The sequence below is a fragment of the Solanum verrucosum genome, unplaced genomic scaffold (assembly GCF_900185275.1).
Source record: "Solanum verrucosum unplaced genomic scaffold, falcon-dt-bn FXZP01000811.1, whole genome shotgun sequence".
Classification (NCBI taxonomy): domain Eukaryota; kingdom Viridiplantae; phylum Streptophyta; class Magnoliopsida; order Solanales; family Solanaceae; genus Solanum; species Solanum verrucosum.
The window spans coordinates 1,966-27,448 of record NW_026020830.1 but is presented as its reverse complement, the minus strand read 5'-3'; the positions used below and the strand labels follow the sequence as shown (position 1 = coordinate 27,448).

At 38.8% G+C, this 25,483-nt stretch overlaps 1 protein-coding gene across 1 annotated transcript; it reads right to left on the bottom strand.

The window, feature by feature from the left end:
* Positions 1 to 8,626: 8,626 nt before the first annotated feature.
* LOC125813508 (uncharacterized) lies at positions 8,627 to 9,848 on the bottom strand. Its single transcript, XM_049493001.1, has 2 exons — positions 9,731 to 9,848; positions 8,627 to 8,949 (listed from the first exon to the last, which is right to left on the bottom strand). The coding sequence occupies exons 1-2, from the start codon at positions 9,846 to 9,848 to the stop codon at positions 8,627 to 8,629; spliced, it is 441 nt and encodes a 146-aa protein (XP_049348958.1).
* Between the last annotated feature and the right edge of the window lie 15,635 nt (positions 9,849 to 25,483).

Here is a 25,483-nt window from a genome sequence, read left to right as displayed (position 1 = left end):
CCTCGGAAGGGGATACTTATTCTTTATAGTCGTCTTATTCAACTGTCAATAATTGATACACATTCTCAGTGAGCCATCTTTCTTCCTCACGAATAACACTGGCCTGATAAAGCCTTTATCTAGCACGTCTTTTATCTAATACTTCAACTTTTTTAGCTAAGAGCCATTTTATAAGGAGGGATAGATATGGGTTATGTACCTAGTAACATATCGATGGCAGAAACAATTTCCAATTCTGGAGGGATACCAGGAAGCTCGTCTGGAAATACATCAAGAAACTCATTAACTACCGGAATAGACTGAAGAGTCAGTGGTTCTGCATCTATATCATGAACGCAAACAAGATGATAAATGCAACCCTTAGTAATCATCATTCTCGCCATAAGATTGGAAATAAACCTACCTTTTGGTGTTGATGTATCGCTTTTCCATTCCGAAACTCCCTCTGCTGGAAAGTGGAATCTATCAATCTTTGTCTGAAACTCAACATTAGCATAACAAGATGCTAATCAGTCCATACCCATAATGACGTCAAAATTGACCATCTCTAACTCTACCAGGTCTATAGAGGTCTGACGGTCGATAATATCTACCGTGCAACCTCGATAGACTCTCCTAGTTGGTGTAGATACAATAAAGGGTCGATCTAGTGACTCTGCTACTATATATAACTCCCCCCAATAAATGGAGTAACATAAGAAAGAGTAGATTCGGGATCTATCAAAGCATAAACACAATGGGAGAAGACAATTAATGCACCTATCACAATATCTAGTGATGACTCTGAGTCATATTGCCGGCTAGTGAATATGTACGGTTATGGCCACTACCAGAACTAGATGCTCCATCTCTGCCTCTGTTTGTGCCTCTAGTTGTTGAAGTTTGGGGTCCAAGCCTTGTAGACTGTGCAGATGAGGAGGAACCTACTACTGACCCGGTCGACTAACCTATACCACCCTGACCTATGGTGTGGTAGTTCCTCTACCCATGCCCCTCCTGTCCACAAGAATAACAACTTGTGGAACCCTGCTTGCACCTCTCAAAATGCATCCTACCGCAAGTAGTACAACGCGGTGGGCTGTCCTAGCCTGGCCTGAACCTCTCTACTGCTGAGACCCTAATGCTCATGAACCCTCACCCGGACTAATTGTCCCTATGATCAAACCTATTACCCTGGAACTGCTATGATGGTGGTCTAGGTGGCCTACTAGAATATCGGGGTCTAGGACCAACCTGAAAATCTCCCTGTGAACCATCGGGCCTAGCCCTCTTCTGTCTCTCTCTCGAGACCCCCTCACTGCCCTGTGCAAAGGCCATAATTCGTGAGATATCCATATTATTATTTAGTTCAGCAGTAGAGCAAGTATTGATATAGTCTGAGTCAAGCCGTCCAATAAATCTACGCATCGTGTCATACATTGTATCAAGAATTGTCGGTGCATATCTAGCCAATGAATCAAATCTCAGCCCGTACTCTCGGACACTCATGCTGCCCTATCGAAGGTTCAAAAATTCGTCCACCCAGGCATCCCTAATCTCTCAAGGAAAATAGTGATATATGAAAGATTCTGTAAAGCTATCCTAAGTGGGTAGAGATGCATCTTTTACCTTAGATCTCTCCCAACTTTTGTACCACAATACTGAAACATCATAGAATTGAAATGCTGTTAACTCAGCTGACTCAGTCGCTGAGGCATGCATGACTCTGAAGATCCTATGAAGTTGATCTACAAAGTATTGTAGGTCCTCTCTGCGATCTATCCCTGTAAACTATGGAGGATTCAAGGCAAGAAATTCATGAACTCTCGAACTTACGGACCCTTCAAAAGGTCCAACAACATCTGGCACAATTGGTTGGCGTTGTGTACTTACTAACTATGCTAACATACATACTGCACTCTTGAAATCCTAATCAGATGGAATTGGAGGAACTAGAGGTGGTACTGCTGGTGGAGTCGGGGGTCCTGTAGCCCTCAGGGGCTCCTAAAGCAGTGGAGAAGCTATAGGGGGCTGAGAATATGTCTCCCCTTGGGTCTGACAATGGGCTACCTCCACCTGTGGTACTTTGATAGTACCCTCGCTTGCAGTTGTGTCTAGCCCCTGGCTAATTGTGGTCTGTCTGGTGTCATCCATCTCTATCTTCATACAAATATCAATTTTAAGCCAGAAATGTCAACCCTTAAGACACCGCTCTATAGCACGAGGTGAGAAAAAAAGGATAGGCATTCTAACAAGCCTGGTAGCTTCTTGCTTATAGAATGTGGTGCACAAGTAATTTATAAACAAGACTCTTGTAGACACGGCTTGCAGACTCCGTAGGATACAACGTTGCTCTGATACAAAGTTTTTCATGCCCCAAACTCAAGGGGCGCAACCAACTCCTAATGCCATAACTCAGGCCTGAGTCGACCCTGCTGAACCATTTGCTACTAGTGCATGGCAGTCACATACAATCAAGAAAACAAACAAGTATATCTCGACTTAAAATAAAGCCCTCGGCCGGCAAGGCCCTTATCAACAGATCTATAAAAGAAACAGCTACTCCCAAGAGTTCATATCTAGCACAAAAGTCCTGATTGAGCCGTCGAGGCCACCATGATCTATATATTGAAACTGAAAGCAAGTATATATCCTGATAATACATCAAACAGCTAACAAGCTTCAGCAAACCAACAAACTAGGTAGGCATAGCCATAACGTAGCTATAAACCCCACACACTAAAGATTGGCGGGACAGGGACCAGCCTACCCATAAAAATATATACAACAAAAGCTAACAAACCTCCCAACTTTGGCAGCTCTTGAGGAAAGGGGCTAGCCAACCGGATAGAATCCTGCTGCTAAGGAGGTCTGCTGGGTCGTCTGTCGAGACTTGTAGGCATGAATGCAGTACCCCCAGGCAATGGGGCATCGGTATGAAATAATGTGCGGAGTATGGAAGGCAATAGACTATTAGCAAGTATCCTAATATACAAGGAATATTATGATAAATAAATCAAGGATAAGATAAGTGTACTGACCTGCTCCTAAATCTAAACTTATCAAAAATAATAAAATAATAACCTAACAAAGCCCCCTTAAGCTCGGCAGGTACAAACAGCAAACAAGACTACCTACCCAGGCCCCCAAAACCCTAGAAGATACCAATCAATCTATATACCCCTTTCGATAGTCCCCTATTCCTGTAGGCAATCATATAGCCCTCTTAGGCATTAATATTGCCTTGTAAGAAGCACATAGCTCTTTTAGGCATCAATATAGCTTATAGACAACTCATAGCCCTCTTAGGCAACAACATGGCCCTGTAGGCAGCACATAGCTTTCTTGGGCATCAATATAACCCCGTAGGCAACTCATAGCCCTCTAGGCATCAATATAGCCCTGTAGGCAACTCATAGACCTTATAGGCATCAATATAACCCCATAGGTAGAACATAGTCGTTATAGGCATAGATCACATTCTTGTTGCTAACCACAATAGCCCCAAGGGAAACAATAACAATCTAATAGGCTAGAAGCGAGCAATTGAGCTATAAGCAACGTATAAGAATAGCCTCTAAGTTGTGTCCAACATAGGGATGCTACTAATTGAATAAGAATCCCAATAAGGGAGGATTATATCCATTCGAGCAGCCAACAATCAACAATAATGGCTACAAGTATAACAACAATAACAACTCAATTACATTGCTTCTAAGCTTTAAGGAAACATGATGTTATAAGGGAATAGCCTTAGCATGCCTTTTTCACTAAATTAACATGTCCTAAATACCTTTACTCACAACCCCCCCCCCCCCCACTCGATACTACAACAAGGTAAGACAATGTTGACAAGCTCAATGCTTAGAACAACTTTTGTAAAGGTCTTAGGTCGAGAAAATCTATAATTTGGTTGATCCTACAAATGGGTTTTCTAAGTTTTATGTTTCTTCACAAAAAATGGAGAAAAAGTCGAAGTAGAAGATATATAAAAACTTCCACCGACCTAGGGCCCCACCTCACTGCATGCTTGCGCAATCTTGCAAAATTTCGAATATCTCTCTATTCTGAAGTCTTATGAACAAATGGTTTGATTCATTGGAAACTAGACTCATAAACCTTCGATTTGATAGGTTGTAGGACCCATAACTCTTTATAAATTGGGAGAAAACCTCTGAGACATTTGACCCAAATATCAGAGAAATCTTTAAAAAAGAACTTACGTTAACTTTCGCCAACTTTTATCTTGCCACTTACCTAACTTCAAAATTTGAGATACAACCCTTGAACACTTAAAATATGACATACCACATCTTTCTTAATTATTACTCACCCTCTTTGTCTTTCCACAAAGGTACGAGCTAATTTGGACGTTTCGAAAAGTGGGGGTGTTACAATATCTATAGCACAAGACGTGTCCTTAGTATGATTGAACTTACAAAGGCTCGTCAAGGTGAAGAAGAGCTAGTTGTTGACTTTATCAATCGTTGGAGAAGTTTGATCCTCAAATGCAATGATCACCTTAGTGAAACTTCTAGAATTGAAATGTGCATCGAAGGAATGAATTGGGGTGTTCAGTACATCTTGCAAGGATTAAAGCCTAATACATTCGAAGAGTTGGCAACTCATGCACATGACATGGAATTAAGCTTGACTTTAAGAGAAGACTAACGATCTCCTGTCTATGGACCTCATGTAAATGGAGATATAGAAGAACTCCAAAGTGGGGGCAAGTACGCATCCAAAGATGACTTAGAAGAGTTAACAAATATCTAGACGCTCTTTAACGCACAAGCCTAAACTGCAAGTTATAATGCTCCTTAAGGTATGAGCCTAAACTTCATGTCACACCTGACCCACAAGAGTATAAACTCTGTATGACACACCAAAAAAAACTTCCAGAACTGTGTTGTGACTTGATTATTTTCACTGAAGTATATAGGTACTTAGAACCATATTCTAAGTCCAGTTGCATAGGTGTTTAAAAAAACCACATGCTCCGACTTAATATGTCACATGAAAGTCAAAGCTATAAGTATTTTGTTTTATCTTCTATTTTCATCAAACTTCAGACTTGCACGAAGTGTTGATGGTTCAATAGGGGGGACAATCCTTATAAAATATGAGTTTATTTAATAGTATGCTTGAATTCTTTAAATTCAGTCAAGTATGCAAGTTGAATTTTTTAAATTCTTCAAGTTTGCAAGGTAAAGTCTTCAAATCCTTCAAATTTGCAAGTTGAAGTTTTCAAATCCTTTAACTATGTAAGTTGAAGTCTTTAAATCCTTCAAGTATGTAATTTGAAGTCTTAAAATCCTTCAAGTATGTAAGTAGAAGTCTTCATCCTCCAAGTATGCAAGTCAAAGTCTTCAAATTCCTCAAGTATACTAGTAGAAGTCTTCAAATCCTTCAAGTTTGTAAGTTGAAGTCTTCAAATCCTCAAAATATGCAAGTTGAAGTCTTCAAACTCTCCATGTATGTAAGTAGAAGTCTTCAAATCCTCCAAGTATGCAAGTCGAAGTCTTCAAATTCTTCAAGTATGCAAGTAGAAGTCTTCAAATCCTTCGAGTTTGCAAGTTGAAGTCTTCAAATCCTTCAAATATGCAAGTTGAAGTCTTCAAATCCTCTAAGTATGAAAATATTCAAGTTGAAGGGTGTGTTTGGTATGAAGGAAAATGTTTTCCTCGAAAACAAGTTGATTTTTGACTTATTTTCTCATGTTTGGTTGGTGAGTAGAAATATTTTTCGGAAAAGATTTTTAGTGTTTGATTTATGAATGAAAAATATTTTTGAGAAATATCTTTTATTTTAACTAGAGTAGAAAATAATTTTTGAAATTGAAAATATTTTTTAAAAACTAACTTAAATTTTTTTGGGGTGTGGGGGTTGGGGGGGTTGAGGGTTGGGGTGAAAAAATAAAATTTTGAAGTTGAAAGTATTTTTTAAAAACGAACTTAAAATTTCTTCGTGGGTGGGGGGTGCTGGTAAGGGCTGGGTGGGGTGGCGGGAGGTGGGGGGTAGGAAGGGTGAAAAAAATTCAATTTTGAAATTGAAAGTATTTTTGAAAAACAAACTTAAAAATTATTTTGTGGGGGTGGTGGGGGGGCTGGTAGGGGATGGGTGGGTGGGGGGTCGAGGGTAAGGGTGAAAAAATAAAATTTTGAAATTGAAAATATTTTTTAAAACAAACTTAAAATAATTTTTTTTTGGGGAGGGGGGGTGGTAGGGGAGTGGGTGCGTGGGGGTCGAGGATAGGGGTGAAAAAATAAAATTTTAAAGTTGAAAATATTTTTTAAAAACAAACTTATAATTTTTTTTTGGGGGGGGCCTGGTAGGGGTGGGCGGGTAGGGGAGTTGGGTAGGAGGTGGGTGGTGGGATCAAGAGTATGGTGAAAAAATGAAATTTTGAAGTTGAAAATATTTTTTAAAAACAAACTTAAATTTTTTTTTTGGGGGACGGGGTGGGGTGGGTGGGTGCGGGGGTCGAGGGTATGGTGAAAAAATAAAATTTTGAAGTTGAAAATATTTTTTAAAAACAAACTTAAATTTTTTTTGGGGGGTAGGGGTGGCGAGTAGGGGATAGGTGGGTTGGGGGGGGGGGGTCGAGTTTAGGGGTGAAAAATAAATTTTGAAGTTGAAAATATTTTTTTAAAAAAAACTCAATTTTTTTTTGGTGGGGAGGGAGGGGGGTGGGTGATCGATGATCGAAATGAAAAAATAAAAATTTGAAGTTGAAAATATTGTTTAAAAATAAATTTAAATTATTATTTTTTGAAGGGGGTTGAGGGCTAATAGGGGGCAGATGGGGGGGGCGAGGGTAGTGGGTGGGGGTAAAAAAATAAAAAAATTGAAATTAAAAATATCTTTTAAAAACAATTTTTAATATTTTTTTTTGGGAGGTGGTGGGGATAGGGGTGAAGGTGGGGTAAAAAAATTGAATTCCAAAACAAGCTTTAAATTTATTTTTTATTTTTTTTTGGGGGGGGGGAGTGGTTGGGGGGCTGGTTTGAGGGTAGTGATAAAATAAATTGATTTTTTCAACAAAAAAATAATTGTAATTTGAAGTTGGAAGAGAGGTTTGGGAAATGTTTTTCTTTAAGTTTTGAAGGGAAGTCATTTTCCTTAAATTTGAGGAAAATGAGTTGAATTGGAAAACATTTTCCAAAACATTTAACCCAATCAAACATGAGAAAATTGGAAAACATTTTCCGGAATATGTTTTCCTTCATACCAAACACACCCGAAGTCTTCAAATTCTTCAAGTATGTAAGAAGTCTTCAAATACTTTAAGTATGCAAGTTAAAGTCTTCAAATTCTTCATGTATGCAAGTAGAAGTTCTTCAAATCCTTCAAGTATGCAGGTTGAAGTCTTCAACTTCTTCAAGTATGCAAGTAGAAGTCTTCAAATCCTTAAAGTTTGCAAGGTGAAGTCTTCAAATCCTACAAGTATACAAGTTGAAGTCTTCAAATCCTCTAAGTATGTAAGTTGAAGTCTTGAAATCTTTCAAGTATGCAAGTTGAAGACTTCAAATTCTTCAAGTATGTAAGTAGAAGTGTTCAAATCCTCCAAGTATGCAAGTTGAAGTCTTCAAATTCTTCAAGTATGCAAGTATAATTCTTCAAATCCTCTAAGTATTCAAGATGGAGTCTTCAAATCCTCCAAGTATACAAGTTGAAGTATTCAAATCCTCCAACTCTGTAGGTTCAAGTCTTCAAATTTGTCAAGTTTTCAAGTTAAAGTGTTCAAATCCTCTAAATATGCACTTTGTTAAATTTTCATGCCTTAATATGGAAAAAATTGTCCCTTTGCACCTAAAGCTTGTATTTTCAAGGATTTTTTCCTTGAATGGATCTTTAAATTCTTATGCCTTAAGGTGGACGAGATTTGTCCCTTTGCACCTTAAGCTTGACTTTTCGTGGATTTATCCATTAATGGATCTTATAAAGCCTCAAGTTAGTGATCTCAAGGCGGGGACGTTCAACACAGCCTTTCACACCTCAAGATCAAATTCTTGTGCAGTATTAAGGATCTTATAAAGCCTCAAGTTAGTGATCTCAAGACGGGATTGTTCAACACATCCTTTCACACCTCAAGATCACATTCTTGTAAAGTATTCAGGATTTTATAAAGACTCAAGTTAGTGATCTCAAGGTGGAGATATTCAACACATCGTTTCACAGCTCAGGAAGAAATTTGTGTTCCTTGGGAAGCAAACGAAGGGTCGTTCTAGACCAAACTCGACATTTCAGAACTAACCACGCTAACAGAATTTTCATCCGAGTGCATTTTCCAAGAATGTTGACCAAAGTTAACCTTAGGCCTCGGGACTCGTTTAGACGATGCTTCTAGCCTAATTTGGCCATTCCAGAGCTGATGGAACCGTCAAAATTCCGTCCTAATGTCGTTTACTAGATATTTTGACTAAAGTGAACTTTTCAAGGTTCAAAAGCTCCAAAACAGGGAAACGAGCCTAAAATTCAAACAAACGACCATGCGACTGAACAGTCAGTGCCAGCAAGTCATAAATGACTTGGGGTCGCTATAGGAACGCTCTAAATGCCGAAATGAATGCATTAACTCAAAAATGACCTGGAGGGTCATTACAACACTCACTACTAAAAGAACTTTTGTCCACAAAAGTAAAAGTCAAGAAGTACCTGAAGGCTCAAATATGTCGGGGAACTGCTCCCGCACCTCCTGCTCGGTCTCCCAAGTGTCCTCCTCGACTGGACGGTGCCTCCAATGAACTTTAACCACAGGAATGATTCTGGATCGCAACTGTCTCACAGTTCTTTCTAAGATGGCAACTTGCTTCTCAATATAGGTCAGTCGATCATCTAACTCAACCACAACAAATTGGAGCACATGGGACTCGTCTGGAACATACCGGCGCAGGATCGAAACATGGAATACCAGATGGATAGCTAAGAATGTTGGAGGCAAAGCTAACTCATAGGCAACCTTACCAACTGTCCACAAAATTTCAAAAGGCTTGATATATTTTGGGCTAAGCTTGCCCCGCCTCCCAAATCTTATCACGCCCTTCATGGGTGATACTCGAAGGAATACTCTATCACCAACGACAAAGCTTAACGACTGACACTTGTGATCCGCGTAATAGTGGTGTCTACTTTGAGTTGTCCTAAGCCTATCCTAAATCACCCTCACATGATCTAAGGCCTCCTGAAGAAAGTCTATGTCGTGTGGCCTAGTCTACATAGACTGAAACCAACCAACTAGAGAGCAACAACGCCTACCATATAAGGCCTCGAATGGGGCCATCTATATACTAGAGTGGTAGTTGTTGTTGTACGTAAAATCCGCCAAGGGAAAAAACTGGCCCCACTGACTTCCAAAGTTCATGACACAGGCCAGCAACATATCCTCAAGGACCTTAATAGTGCTTTCACTGGCCATCAGTCTGCAGATTAAATGTTGTGCTAAGGTCGACAAGGGTGCCCAACTCCTCCTGAAAGACCCTCCAAAAACAGGAAGTAAATTGTGAACCTCGATCTGAAATGAAAGAAACAGGCACACTATGAAGACAAACCACCTCCCGAATATAGATACGAGCCAATCTCTCGGCACTACAAGAGGTATGAATGGAGATGAAGTGTGTTGACTTGGTCAATCGATCCATGATGACCCAAATGTTGTCAAGACCCCTAGAAGTCCTAGGCAAACCCACAACGAAGTCCATGGTGATACGCTCTCATTTACACTCATGAATAGGTATTCTCTGAAACTCACCATGAGGCCTCAAATACTCGGCATTCACCTGTTGGCAACACAGGCAACGGGACACATAGTCTGAGATATCTCTCCTCATACTGCTCCACCAGTAATACTGCCTCAAGTCACTATACATCTTAGCGGTGCCCGGATGGATGGAATATCTAGAATCATGGGACTCGCTAAGGATCAACTAAATCAAACCCCCAAATCTCAGAACACACAATCGTTCGGCACACCACAACACTCCATCTGAATCTAAAGTAGCCAGCCAAACATCGCCTGCCAATACTCTATCTCTGAGTGCCACCAAAGACTCATCCTCGAACTGTCGCCCACGGATCCGGTCTAATAAAGATGACTGAATCCCCACATGAGCTAACACCCGTCTGGAATCTGAAAGATCTAGTCGGATCTTCTGGTTGGCTAAGGACTAGATGCCCAAAGCCAAAGGCCGCTCCGAAACAGAAAGCAAGGCTAGACTACCCATACTCACTGTCTTCCGACTCAAGGCCTCCGCTACTACATTCGCCTTACCTGGATAGTAGAGAATATAGAGGTCATAGTCCTTCAGGAGCTCTATCCAACGGCGCTGCCTTGAATTAAGATCCCTCTGGCTTATAATGTACTGAAGGCTCCGGTGGTTAGTGTAGATCTCACAACGCACTCCATATAGGTAATGCCTCCAAATCTTAAACGCAAAAACTATCGCCCCTAACTCTAAGTCATGAGTGGGGTAGTTATGCTCATGCGACTTTAGCTCCATCGACGCATAAGACATAACCCAACCCTGTTGTATTAAAACACAACCCAAACCAACATCAGATGGGTCACAATAAATTGTAAATGCCTCGCCCTCAACTGGAAGAGTCAATATAAGAGCAGTGGTAAGCAACTCCTTGAGCCTCAAAAAGCTCCTGTCACACTCCTCCGGCCACTCAAAGGGAACATCCTAGCGAGTCAACCGAGTCAAAGATGTTGCTATAGTAGAAACGCCCTCAACAAAATGCTTGTAGTACCCTGTCAATCTGATAAAGCTATGAATCGCAGTCATAAAGGTGGGCCTGGCCCAATCACAGATAGCCTCAATCTTCGTTGGATCAACAATAATGCCATCCTTGGACACCACGTACCCCAAGAATGCTACAGACTCAAGCCAAAACTCGCACTTTTAGAACTTGGCATAAACCCGATGATCTCTCAAAGTCTGGAGCATTACCCTCAATGTTGCTCATGCTCACTCCGGCACCGCGAGTATACCAATATATCGTTGATGAAAACTATAAATAAGAAGTCAAGGTACGGCCTAAATACACAATTTATCAAGTCATTGAAGGCAGCAGCGAAATTAGTCAACCCAAAAGACATCACTAGGAACTCATAATGGTCGTAACGAGTCCTAAATGCGGTCTTAGGGATGTTTGCTGCCCTAATCCTCATCTGGTGGTAACCGGATCTCAGATCAATCTTAGAAAACACCTCAGCACCCTAAAGCTGGCCAAATAGGTCATCACTATGAGGCATGGGGTAATAGTACTTCACCATCACCTTGTTCAGCTACATGTAATCAATACACATCCACATAGTATTGTCATTCTTCTTTACAAACAGCACTGGGGAACCCCAAGGTAATACACTAGGCCGAATGAATCCCTCACCCAAGATATCCTGAAGCTGAACACTAAGCTCCTTGAGCTCTGCATGGGGCCATACGGTATGGTGAGATAGAAATAGGAAGAGTATCGGGCTCCAAGTCAATGGAGAAATCAATATCACGATCTAGGGGTAGGCCAGGTAGGTCGACAGGAAACACATCAACAAGCTCTCGGACTACAGGCACTGAATCAACCGTAGGGCCCTCCCTACTAATATCTTTAACATAAGCAAAGTAAGCCAAACATCCGCTAGCCACTAACCTCCAAGCCTAAATGCAAGAAATCACCCCAACCGACGTGCGACTACAAGAGCCCTGCCACACCACCGGTTGAATACCAGGCATGGCTAAGAAAACGATCTTGGCATAGTAATGCAAAAATGCTCGGTGAGGGGATAACCAGTCCATTCCTAAAATCGTGTTGAAATCTAACATATCAAGTAAAATAAGATCAGCCCTAGTGTCTCGCCCATAAATAGTCACCAAAAAAGATATAAAGATTTGATCCACTACTAAAGAATCACCTACTGGGGTCGAAACGCGTAACTGCACTGCTAAGGACTCGGGCACATAATCAATCGAGGAGCGCAATATACAGACACATAAGAATAAGTGGAGCCTGGATGAAATAAAGTTGAGGCGGGCTGATGACATAAAAGTATCATACCTATAATCATATCATCTGAAGACTCGGCCTCTACTCTAGTTGGAGCTGCATAAAAGTTAGCCTGGGCGCTTCTACCCCGTGCATCAACTCTACCACATGTCCTGCCTCCTCGGGGACCTCCCCGTACACTCTGATGACCACCCCGATGATCCTGATCATGACCTCCTGTAGTTGGAGGTGTTGCTGCTGGTGCGGGTCTAGCTGGATGTGGAGCTAGTGCGACTGACCTACGGAGAGGACACTCTCTGGACCAATGATCGAGCTCTTCGCAGTCTTAACAACCCACTCACAACTGGAGGCTGGCCACCCCGGCCTGAAGAACCCGACTGAGTACCACCTCGGCCCTGACTCGGATCGGCACTAGAGCTACCCTAACGGTGTTGGTTACCCTATGTAGCATGAAGTGATGCCTAGAACGGGCGAGTGGACTGACCCTGCTAGAACCTCTGGCGGGGCCTATCATGTGAGTCTCTAGGCCTGAAACGGGGCCCACTGTGACTATCATCTTGTATGGCCTCTTGTTGCTACCCCCTTGGGCATCACGATGGAGCTGGTTTAGTGTGCGAGAGTGGTCCACAACATCAAGAAAGGAACGTCCCGCTGAAACCATGGATTGAGTCTCTAAGCGCAGCTGCAGCCTCAATCCTCCAACAAAACATTGAACCCTCTCATGCTCCGTTAGTAAGATCATAGTACCATGACGGGAGAGCTTGTGGAATCTGGCCTCATACTTTGACACAGTCATAGAGCCCTGCTCTAACCTTGAAAACTCATCACGAATCCGATCTCTGACACTTCACGGGACAAACCGAGCCAAGAATGCCTCAGAGAACTCTGCCCAAGATACAGATGGGGACCCAACATGCCTGGTTTCCAAGTAAGAACGCCACCAATGTATGGTAGTCCTATATAGCTGATAAGCGGTGAAGTCGGCCCCTCTCACCTCTACCAAACCCAAAGTATGTAGCCGCTCCCGGAAAGTAGTAGGGAACTCATGGGCATCCTCTCCAACATCCCCAAAAAACTCGACGGTGACAATCTCAGAAACACTCGGAGCATCTTGTGCTCTCGTAGTGGCATGACCCCATCTAAAACATCCAATAGGATGGCGGTTGGTTGATGATTCCTCAGATTGGACTCATTTAGAGTTTAATTTTAATATAAATAGTGTCCTCAAATGCTTATTTTCTCTCAATATCTGATGAAAACTCTCAAGTTTCAGGTATTTGAAGTTTTAATGGAATCATAGACACTTAGGCGCAAAAAGAAACAAAAAGACTGAAGAAACTGAAGCCTCAGCATCGTCGAGCACACTTGGTACATTGCCGACTGGACATACTTCGCCCTTTGTTCCAGTACACGAAGCCTTGAAGGAAGAGGATCAAAAAGGCGATGAAACGAGCATTTGGCGTATCGCCGATCAGTTCCGCGAAGTAGAAATATACCGCCCAATGGTCCAGGATGCAAATATGTTATAGGCAAGCATAGAAGGGCGACGAACCATACGATGGGTGAATCACTGATTCAATTAGTAATTCCCACTTACCTCGCTGAACGATCCGCCGCAGCACTATTTTCTGAAACTATAAATACTAGCTCTTTATTAGTTTTAAGCATATACGAACATTATTGTAATTTTGAGACTTAGAATATTAGCTTCTACATTTTTCTCTCAAGTTTGGAGAGGGTTTTGGGGAGACTTGAAGAGAGAAGGAGTTCATCTTCCCCAAATTGGAAGTGGGTCTTCTCCATTCTTCTTCCTTTTATTATATTAACGTTTAATTTCTTATACCCATTTAATTTCTCTATCATTTTAGGTATAATTTCTTATTTCTTGATGTATGGCTAAAAACCTCCATTCTTAGGGTGTGATTTAGCAAATATGTGTTGATATCATTGTTGGGTTTTGCTTGCTGATAGGTTAGATGTATTTTAATGGTGATTTCACCTAGTGGTTGTGGTTTAATTTAATGGGTTTGTAGTTGCAAATACAAAATCACCCATGTGTTTTCGGCTTTCGAGAAAGAGAGAGGTCGCGAAACCAAAATCGCTAGACTGATGGCCTAAGAAGTGGGTCGACATGAGGTTCAGCCCGAGAGGGTGAGCCCTAGTCCCATATACTAACCCTCAACTCGAGAGAGTGAGTGGTGTAAGGCGTAGGCTGGCCTTCTTGCGGCAAATGGGTGTCCGAGAGAAACCAATTTAAAATGGGGTAAGTTGCCCGAGAGGGAACTTATTTTCATCTAAAGCTTAGCCTAGTCACTATAATCTTGCAAATTTCCTATCAAAAGCATCTACCCAACTATTTATATCAATATATATTGCGGTTACACCCCAAGAACTTCTCCCCATACTTGAATTTTCTCTTTATTTTTGTTGTTTTAGCTATACTTGTGACAAACCCCCATTGATATTTGACACTTTGGTGTCACCCACTTGAATTTACTTTGTTTTTATTCAATAATTTCTCAAACAACAGCTAATTAGAACAAAATTCTAGCCTAACTACTATTTTCACTACCACTCTCTTGGGACACGACCCCAACCCTTGGTTGGGTTACTATATTACCGACGATCGTAGACACTCGAACCGTAGGTTAGTGTCGTTGGTCACGATAAGCATCAAAATGGCGTCGCTGCCGGGCAGTGGTGTCATATGAAAATATAGTTAACTAGAGTTTTTTATTCTTTTTAGTCTAGTTTTACTAATTTTACTATAAATTTTGTTTTTCTTTTAGTTCTTTGTGTGTGCAGGTACCTTAGCATTTCTGAGGGTAGGGGTGGCAAGTCGGTTGAGATAAATCAAGGAGTCGAGGATGACTCCAAGTTAAAGGCGCTGGCATCTCAACTGAACGACTTGGCCACCAAAATAAAGGAGATGGAAAACCAGTGCAAACACCAAGGGAAGCATTTGCTTCCTCATCAGCAAGAAAGCTCTAGGAGTGATGAGAAAGTGCGTATCGATGATACGCTATTGATCATTCTCCAAAAGCTTCATGAGCAAGATAGAATGCTAGAGGCATTGAAGGAGAGCATGGAGGTGATGAATCTAATGATTGGTTCTCACTCGAGATAAATCAAGGTGATTGAAGGCCTATTGGACCACGCACTGTCGCATCTCTATCCTAGCAGCAAAAGAGGGTTGCCTAATGGCGTTAGGTCAAACCCTAATGATGAAGCTTGACTGATAGCTCACGTCGATCCACGACGTTAAATAAGGCGCTTCTTGGGAGGCAACCCAAGGCCATAAAAATTTAGGATTTTACTTTTATAAATAATGGTGTGTTGATATTGCAGATAAATCGGGGAAAGTGCAAAAAATCTCAGGTTGCGAGCAGAAAGTCCATTCTGTGAATCGCTAAATAGGTCGGCGAGCCCGACTGGATCTATCATTTGGCTCGATACAAGAGTTGTACAGAGTCTGTAAACCTCAGCGAACTCAAAAAGCATCTTGTCGCATCGCCAACCTGCTTGGCGATCTCGATGCAGACCACCGATCTCACCCTAAGAAATTAAAGATTTTGAAGAAAGGGCGGGATAAATGACCACTCGGCAGACCACTGAGTGGGTCGGCGAGTTGACTAACATCGCCGAATGGACAAGAACTGAACGGTTATAAAGTGCCAAAAATCTCAGAATTTTTAAATTTTCCCACTCTCCCTCATTTTAAACTTCTCAACTTCACATCAAGGTAATATTTTCTAGATTATTGCTTACCTTTAGTATTGTAGTATATAATTAGTGCTTGGGGTTGGAATCCTTTGCTGCCAAGCCTTTCAAAAACAATTTGATCGGCATTAAAGGTTAGTCTCTAAAACCCCGAATTTATTTATTTTTAAAAAGCTTTTGAACTCTTTTGCAATTATAGTATCCGGCTAACATGTTTTGGGCCTCTCTGATAGTCATAGATTGTCATGATGCTCTTTTCAAGTCGAAACCTTTGCCTAAATTGTCTTAATAATCAAATGCTTTAGTGCTTGTGTTATGATTTTGACTGAACTCGAAATGGGTGTTGCATACTCGTTGTTAGGTTGATTGGGTGAAGTCTAAGTAGCCCACATTTGTGCTAAATAACAAAAATTTCTCAATGAGGGAATGGGTGACAACATTCATAAGGGCAATCGTAGTTAAATGTCTAAAGTTGGCAAAACCGGAAGAAGTTTGAGTAGTCCGGGCTGATGGAAAGTATGGGTCTTGTGTAAATTTCGTGTATGCATGCTTTGATTGCGTTATCAGGGGTTACGGGGTTGAATTTGAAAGAAATGGGTTGAAAATAGACACGTTGGGTAGTTTGGCGAGCTGAATCGAGCTCGCCGAACTGCTCAGCGATTCACCTAACGTCCCCATTTTGCCTCTAATTGAATGATGCATGTATTGATTGATCTGTTACTTTCGGTGGTAATCTGATATCGCCAAGCACACTCGGCGACTCATTGAAAGCCTCATTATCTACCCTTTTGTCTGAACCCTTGTACCATCTATGCATCATTTTCAGCGAAGCGCTTAAATGGATGTCCACTTCACCAACTGTTTTGGTGAAGCAATTCAACACCCAGGACTCCCCTGCACCTGTTTAAATACTGTCTAACTTTGGCTCGAAGTCTTTTACAGAAATGGCTAGACCAAAGGTCGCATGGAGATATATGCCACCCCGACATATAAGAGCAAGAGATTTCAAAAGAGACGAAAAGATAGTAGAATTGGTAAAAGAGAGAAGAGAAAGCAAGAAAGCCAGCTCCAGCAGAAGGGTCCCTATTGATCCCACTATTCCTTCGTGGAAACGCGGAGTATATACGGTTATAAACTCCATTTTGGCGAGCCATGATGGGGATAGAATGGTTTCTGCTAACATCGCTGCAGAAGCTAAGGCAAATGAACACAATGAGAACCAGAATGACAACTCGGGGACCATTGTCGAATTTCAGGCTAATACATCGGGCAACAATACCCCGACAGATGGAGCAAGCGTGTAGACAGGATCCCCTCTTTACCTCTTTCTCTGTTCTTTCTTTACTTTAACTATTGGATACTTATAAATTGCATTTGAGGACAAACGCCTTTTATTGTGGTGGGGTGAGGCTCACCTTTGTTTGCTTGTTATAGATATTTGTGTTTTTGTGTACATTTGGGTTGTCTGTTCCTTTTAATTTTACCTTATACTGCTTTTCGTGGATGCTTGAGTTTATGGCTCCTTTATGTTTTTAATTTGCAAAAAGATTTTGACCCTTTCGAAAAAAATTCATTTTTCAAAAAAACTTGCCACCTCTTGTGTTGAAAGTGGTTGTTCTCGTACAAATTCGAGTCTCAGTTTTGGTCAAATACCAATTACTTGAATAGTGCTCTTAATCGAACAAACACGAATGTGCGGCACAACGAGACCAGATGAAGTTGCATAAACAATATGTGAACTTTTACATCTCATTGTGATTAGCCATGTATCAAATTGATTCTCGTGTGATGACCATTGCACACAAGCAAAGGTGTGTAGTCTTGTTTGACTTTAGTGTCGATGCCTTGTGTGAGAGGTTATTTTGAACCATGCATTAATACACCTAGAATTTTCTCTATTATTTATATTGATTAAGTAAGGCTTGCTCTTGAGATGATCTTAGGAAACTTTTGAAGAGTGTGATCCAATTTGACATATACCTCTTTTGTGGCCTACCCTGTGAGCGTGTGAACCTCTCTTGAGCACCCTTTGAGCCTATCCTTCTTTGGAAGAAACTTGATGAAAACTTAGACCTCTCTTCATCCATTACCTATAATCCTCTTAAGATGTGTTTAAGTGAATAGCCAAACTAGGCCAAAAGCCTAAGTTGGGGGTGTAGTGAAAAGGAAAAGGAAGAAATCAAGAAGTGCAAGAAGAAGTCTCTCTTAACCCATAGTATCAAAACAAAATGGAAACCCTCCATATAAAAAAAAGAAGAAAAAGAAAGAGAAAAGAAAAGAAATTAAAAAGAAAGTTCTGAAATAAAGTGCGAAAAAGGTTGGGTTTCCAAGCAATCCATGGGAACTGAAACAGTTCACAACATAATGTGACTGACACTCTGATTTTGGAAAAAATTGCTTTTGTTTTGTTTTAGAGTCGCCACCTAAATTTTAAGAAAAATATTAGGAAAACCATTTTTATGTATGTAAATGTAAACACTGTTTTGATTTGCGAAACCAGTGAGATTCTGAGTAAGGGTTTTGGTTACTCGAGGGGAAGGTGTTAGGCATCCCTCAGAGCCTATCCGAAGATAGTCCTTGAACTCAATTTAGGAAAATATGATTAGGAAAACTTGTTTATTTATTTGCTTTTAATGATTAAACGATAAGTTATTAGTTAGTTTAAGAAAAGGATACAATACAAGGTACGACATATATATGTCTTATAAAATATATTTAATAGTAGTATTTTTATCATATTGTAAAAATAAATAAATAAATGTACTTAAGAGTACGATTTATATGTAAAAATATATATAGTAGTATCATAAAATTATCCTAAAAAATAAGTAGATGTTGCATTTGTGAGAATCTGTCGTCTTATATAAGACGTGAAATAAAAATAAGATAGTAGTTGGGTGTGAATACGTAGTAATATGTGATGTGTAATTTGAATGAAAATATACAAATTGGAATTTTCTAAAATAAAATAGAATAAATGATAATAAATGTCAAAATATCATATAAAGGCTTTGTGATCTTAAATATATTTATTATGAAGTGTAATATGTAAGTTGTTCAAGACATATGAATGTTTATCATTTTTTTTTTATATGTAGGGATAAGTTGACGATAAATTGTATTTAGTAAAATAACATGTATGTTTAAGTGTAGAGATTTATAAATTATAAATAATATTAGCAAAAGAGAGTAGATAATAATAAGTTATGTAGAAAAAATATAGAGTATATACCTTTATATGTACGACATATATATGTGTACCTTGTATTTGAACCTGTTTGCAGATCTAAAATTTGAAATGGCATGTTAAAAAGATTAAAATGTTATTAGCAATGTTTGATTCAAAAAAGTAAGTATAGTCAATACATTTTATAAAGGGGTGATGTAAAGAGTATAAAAAATAGGCCTAACTATTGAAACTTATTCTATAGTTACATTTGTTTTGTTAACTATATAAGCCTACTTCCCTATTTATTTTCTTAAAAAAATTTATATCTAAAGATAAATATCTTAGCCTTAAGTAAATTTCTAAATGTAATTATTCTAGCCTTTAAACTAGTTTCAAAATATTTGGAGGTCCTAAGTGGTGAGTAGGCCTAAATGAATATTATTTTAGACTTTATGTATCCCTAAATTCATTTGGAAACCCAACTCATGAATTTTACTTTATTTTTTTAATGAAACACCTAAATGAAAATTACTTCACCCTTTTGAAACTTCATTTGGAAATCTTTTAAAACTATAAGCCCCTCTTTTCAACTTAAAAGGCTTGAAAGAATGTTATGAGTGAAAATGCTAACCCATTTTTAAGAAAATATTTTTGTATCATTTGTTCTAAATGTGTCTCAACTAAATTCATAAACAAATACTATTAGTTCGCGTAAAATAAGCTTCAAAATGAAAGACAAACAATATATCAAAACTTGTAAGTAAAGGTTAGCCAATATATCCAAACAAAATAATTAAGACTCGAAAAGAAAGGCTAAGAAAACATTGGACTCCTAATTTACGAGACTCCAAGCATTGCGATGATCCTAATTTTTTGTTGGCCTAATATTTTTGGCCAAAATGAGTTCCAAAGTAGAAACTCCAGCTCTCTGATTGTACATGCAACATAAAAAAAAGAGATAAAGATTAGCAACTTAATCGAATGATCAAACATGACAAAAATAAATATATAAAATATATATACATATATTAGTAGAAGTATGAGTTTAAAGTAGACAAAAAGGAACGCTCATTCTTCGGCCACAGTGCAAAATTAATCAAGTGGGGTATCTCATTGGACCTTCCAAAACATGATATAAGTATGGGAATAGAATTTTATTGATCTATGAACAAGACAATTAATCACACTTCAAAGGTCCAACCTATATGGTTTTATTCTAATTTTGAAAGCATTCTGGCGTCGAACTTTGACCAACAAGCGCTATATCACTTAGAGAAATAGAGACGCACTTCATTGAAGAAACAAAAAAAAACATTATTTTGTGAGCACATGGATCCCTAAAGAAGAAACCTTTAACGTAGAAATTCAATTAGAGAAATTCTACTTTTGGAATTGAAGAGACATGGAAGTAACATTATTTAATTCAAATTAATTAATATCAAACCATAACAATCCATTACACTAAGAAGCCATTTTTTTTGCTAGTTTAAGAATGCAAGTAAAGGTTGTCTACTGTTTTTAACTACTAAATCAGCACATCAACTCATGACAATAAGGTGGGAAGTTTGAGGCATAACAATAATAACACAATAAAAGATTGCAACAGAGAAGTTATATGCTGATAGTAAACCAAATTTTACTCCAAAAGCTTACTTCTTTTGCTAAAAATATTCCAGGAAAGAGAAAAAAAACAAAAACAAAAAAAAAGATCATGAACTGGACACTTGATATGGTAGATGTGCTTCTAAACCTTTTTAAACTACTTCAGCAAATAAGACCAAGAATACATGAACAACCAAGAATAAAGATGTGGGACACCTTGATTACAACATGGAGTAGGAAGCTGGAACCGACCAAACGAAATTAATACGAGAGACGAGAAACTGCCAGTGAATGCATTCGTATTTTTTATTTGGAGAAAAACAAGCACCTTGATTTAGAAACACCACACAACAGTACAACAACTCAACAAGAATGCGCAAGAACAACAAAAATGTAAAGAAAAACTTTTACATGGTGTAGAAGAGATAAGTATAAACTCTAATATAAACTTTAATCATCTTGGCACTTGGTTATGCCGAATTGAGAATTATTTGCCTCATGAAAGTGAATTACAATTTTTATTAGTTGAATGTAGCACATACCAATATGAGTGACATGAAGCAAATCAGATTATGTGCTAAAAAAAAAGAAATTTCACATAGACCATTATCTTAGGTTACAAAAATGACCAATTGCTAAAATGGGATCAAGAGAGAAACATATCACTCGTTATCCCAAACTCTAGGAGAAACAAGAGATGAATATCAGAGAACAGAGGACATCCAATCGTTTCTTCAAAGGATTGAACCAGACGACAACAAGATGAAAAAAATAAATGAGGAGAATAATTTTTACCTTATGTTGAGCAGCAAACTAAAGCTTCAACGTCAAGAGATTCCAACTTTGAAACTTTCTCTTCGACTCGAAACAAAAAAAAAAATGAAAACAGAGAGCAGAAACAGAGACAATTTTTTTTAAAAAAAAAACTCTAAAAGCTCTGAAGTATTGCAGTTCTTCAATCATTTTTCTCGATGCTGCTGGATGATTTCGAATGGGAAGACGCCTGCCTTTTTATAGTCGAAAATCAGATTCAAAAATACAAATTTGAAATCAAAAATATTCGCTGGAAAATAGAGAGCTACTGCTACAGATCAAATCAACATCACCCTTTTTTTTTCAGATTTTGGAGCCGTTGGGATAATCTCAACCAGGAGTTTTGAAATCGTTGTAAACAAACGTTGGCTAAAAAGATGTATAGGCAATATATAGGTCTATTCTAATTCTGAGAAAGGTATTGGATAAGACATAAAGTTGATAGAAGGAGTGGGCGTTGATGATGAATAGGTAGAGAAGGCTGAAACCCAACGGAAATTTCCATTTTCTGGTGGTTCGCTAGCAGCAGTGTGGCAGAGAGGGAGAAAGATTGATGGGAGAGGTCGGAAGCGTCTATGGAGAGACGTTCTGGGGAAGGGAAAATGCTTTCTTTCTTCTCCTAGACTAAGGCGCAGTCTAGGCAAAATAAGAGGAAAAGCAAGCGGCTGATGTACTATTTTTTGGGAAAAGAAGAAAATATTTTGGGATTTAATTTGGGCCTTCCGATCAAACGATCGGATGACTAAGACAAAATTAGGAATTAAAAGTAAAGTTATATATATATATACTAAAAATGATAAAATCTTAATTAACTAGGACCGTTAGATTTAATCGTAGGGTCAAGATTTAAGCTAAAGAAGCACAATCCATGTGCTCGCCTACGTGGCATATACGGATTGGCCGGATTAAGGAGACTTGGATTGCCAAATTTGTTCAAATTAAATTCATTTAAATTATAACTACTTTCTTTATTAAATAGCCATAAGAGATAATTATTTTGCAAGATTAGCTTATTTGATAAAATTAGTCGTTCTTAAAATTAAATTAATATAAATTAGTAACTCATTAATTAATTAAGCTTTCTAATTTTAAACAATGTACGAAAAATAACTATTGCGACAAAAGAAAATTATATTTGATCAAAATTAGATTCGATTCTTAAGAACGACACTTATTTTTTTTAAAATGAGAAAGTAAGTAGTAATATAATATATTTAATTTTTATAAGAAATAACATTTATGAAATAAATTTATCAAGTCAAATAATTAAAAAATCTTTTTGTATTGCTATAAAAATTTCATAACATATATATTTTATTATTATTATTATAATTTTTACTATAGTTAAATGTGGAGAGCCAAACTTGGTTGTCAACAGCTTGCCCCTTTCTTTGTCCATGGAAGAGAGTAAAGAAGACGTGGACAAACAAATATTGACACAATCCAATTTTTGGCGAACCACCAAAATACACTTTGAGCAATAACTTGGCAAGGATGTTTATGGAGTTATGGCTGAACTCTGGCTTCCGAGCTGCCTACATATCTCAGGTTTCATGAGAAATCAAGCCACATGTAGTTCGAGAACATAGCAAATTTTATTTAAAATTAGGGCCAGTATTGAATTATGATAATACTAAAATCTTTCGGTGGTGAGGTATGAAAAGATTAGCACAAATAGAGGGATGAGATACAGTTCTAAAGAAACTTGTATGAGAAATGCTCCGTAGCAATTTCTACTGAAGACTCATGGTAGATGGATTTTCAAAAGAATGTCCAGTGTCGAGTTACAATGAACTGAGACATGAAAGAGCTATAAGTGATGTTTAAATATGAACTTCTGAAAATCGAGTTGAGTTGAGTTTTGAAAGTGAATCCTTGACGTAGCTAGTGATGCTTGACATTACATTAACTTGCCCTAGTTTGCTGCTTAGAGGGAGTTCATCGTCGTTATGCTTTGTCCTGCAAAACATGTAAAAAGGTGAAAAGTACATGTTGTGGTTCAAAAATTATAAATTGAATAGTAATGTAAAGAGTAGAGTGTAGATGTTCAGACGACTGTTGATGTCTCTTTTTGTGTTGTAAGTGTGATGTAGGTAAAGTAACTTGTAATGTAGAGGCCCTCGACTGGCGGGGCGGTTGTAATGTAAAGCCTGCATCTGGCAGTGTAAAGCTTGTAATGTAAAGCCTCCGGCTGGAGGGGCTGTTGTAATGTAAAAGCATGTATCCGGCTCTGTAATGCTTGTGATGTAAAGCCTCCGGCTGGCGGGGCTGTTGTAATGTAAAAGCTTGTATCTGGTTGTGTAATGCTTGTAATGTAAAGTCTCCGGCTGGCGGGGTTGTTGTAATGTAAAAGCCTGTATCCGGTTGTGTAATGCTTGTAATGTAAAGCCTCCGGCTGGCGGGGCTGTTTTAATGTAAAAGCCTGTATCCGGCTGTGTAAAGCTTGTAATGTAAAGCCTCCGGCTAGCGGGGTTATTGTAATGTAAAAGTCTGTATCCGGCTCTGTAAAGCTTGTAATGTAAAGCCTCCGGCTGGCAGGGCTTTTGTAATGTAAAAGCTTGTATCCAGCTGTGTAAAGCTTGTAATATAAATTTAATTGTCGGCGTATGACAGAGTTGCTATGCGCACATGCCCCGATCGGTGGACCTTTAGTGATATCACTACTATGTAGTCTCCGATTGGCGGAGTTCGATCGATATTTGATATGTACAACTTTCGGTCTGCGGAGTTTGGCGATGTTTGCTATGTACAACCTCCGATTGGCGGAGTTTGACGATGTTTGTTATGTACAACCTCCGATCGGTGGAGTTTGAGTGACATTTGCTATGTACAACCCCAGACTTGTGGAGTTTGGCGCTGTTAGACGATGGTCTCCGATTGGCGGAGTTGTTGATGAGGTTAGATTACAAGCTCCAGTTGGTGGAGTTATTTTGAAAGAAAACTAGCTATCTTATTTTCCTATGATGATCCTCTTTTCTTCAGCACTTGATCCGGATCTTGAGCGTACCTGCAAAAATTTAAATGAAATATTCTAAGACATAAGATGCAAGTTGAAGTACTTCGGGGAAATAAAGTAGGGAAAGAGTATTTTGGCTCATGATTGTGAGAAGTCGAATGGCGTGTCTGGTCATGCTCCAAAACTTGATGTTATTTTCTTGATTCCTATGTTCCTACACTCAAAGAAAATTTTAGTTTGGGAGGGGGTGTTGATTTGCATCGACTTGTGGACTGAAGCCTTGTCTCTAGAATCCTTCGACAACTTGTCAATACCGCACATAGTTTCTTAACCGCAAATAAGTATACTATGTATATATTAGGTATATATATATATATATATATATATAGTAATTCTCCAGCGTTTTAGATTATGACATATTCCGAAGTCCATTGAGCTTTCCATTTTGTTGACTATATCCAACATAGTCCTCCTGTAGCTTTTACCCTTCTGATGAAGCTTTCCTAGCTCTTTTGTAGACACTACGATGATCAATATTCTTCAACATTTTGAGGTTATGCTAACTATGAGGAAGTGTTTTCTAAGGGTAAGTAAAGAAGAAAAATAAATAAATAAAAATTATGCAATGCATCGATCGAGCCTGACTCAGGCTGCCTACGTATCCCCAAGATAGGAATCAGATCGTAACGTAGTTCAAATACAAAAGGAAAGTGAAAAATGTAACACCCCAGAAAATTTTTGAACTAAGACCCGAACCTTTCTTCGTAGTGGGTGAGATTTTTGCAAGGAATTAAAAATTTCTTAAGTGTTAAGGTCATTAGATGTAGCACCTTGAGTTCCAAAAAGAATTAAATTGGAAATAGCAAAATCTGAAATTTTGTAAGTTAAGCTAAGTATGAGTTTTGGGTCGACTTCAAACGACCATAAATCATAGCTCAGGATGATTTAGGTGTACTACCATATACCGTAGGAAATATATTTGAATTATCTTTTCAACGCCGCTGAGTTTGCTAAGTTTCAAGGTCGGATGAGTGAGATATGACCTTTTGAAGATAGGTTGTCCAGTTAAGGAAAGTTAGCCGAAAATAAAGAGGGGTATTTTGGTCTTTTCCTTACTCAATCAGATTTAATTCATTTTTAGTAATATTTTAAGGGTCTAATCCTATTAGTTTCAGTTTTATAATCCTAAAATACGCCTAGGGTTTTAGTTGAGAATTCAAGAAGAGAAAAGAAGAAGAGAA

Coding starts and splice junctions, on each gene's coding strand:
- LOC125813508 (XM_049493001.1), bottom strand. CDS start 9,848: ATGTATAGTGACTTGAGGCAGTATTACTGGTGGAGCAGTATGAGGAGA. Junction 8,950..9,730: donor CGAGTATTTGAGGCCTCATG/GTGAGTTTCAGA, acceptor TTTTGTGGACAG/TTGGTAAGGTTGCCTATGAG.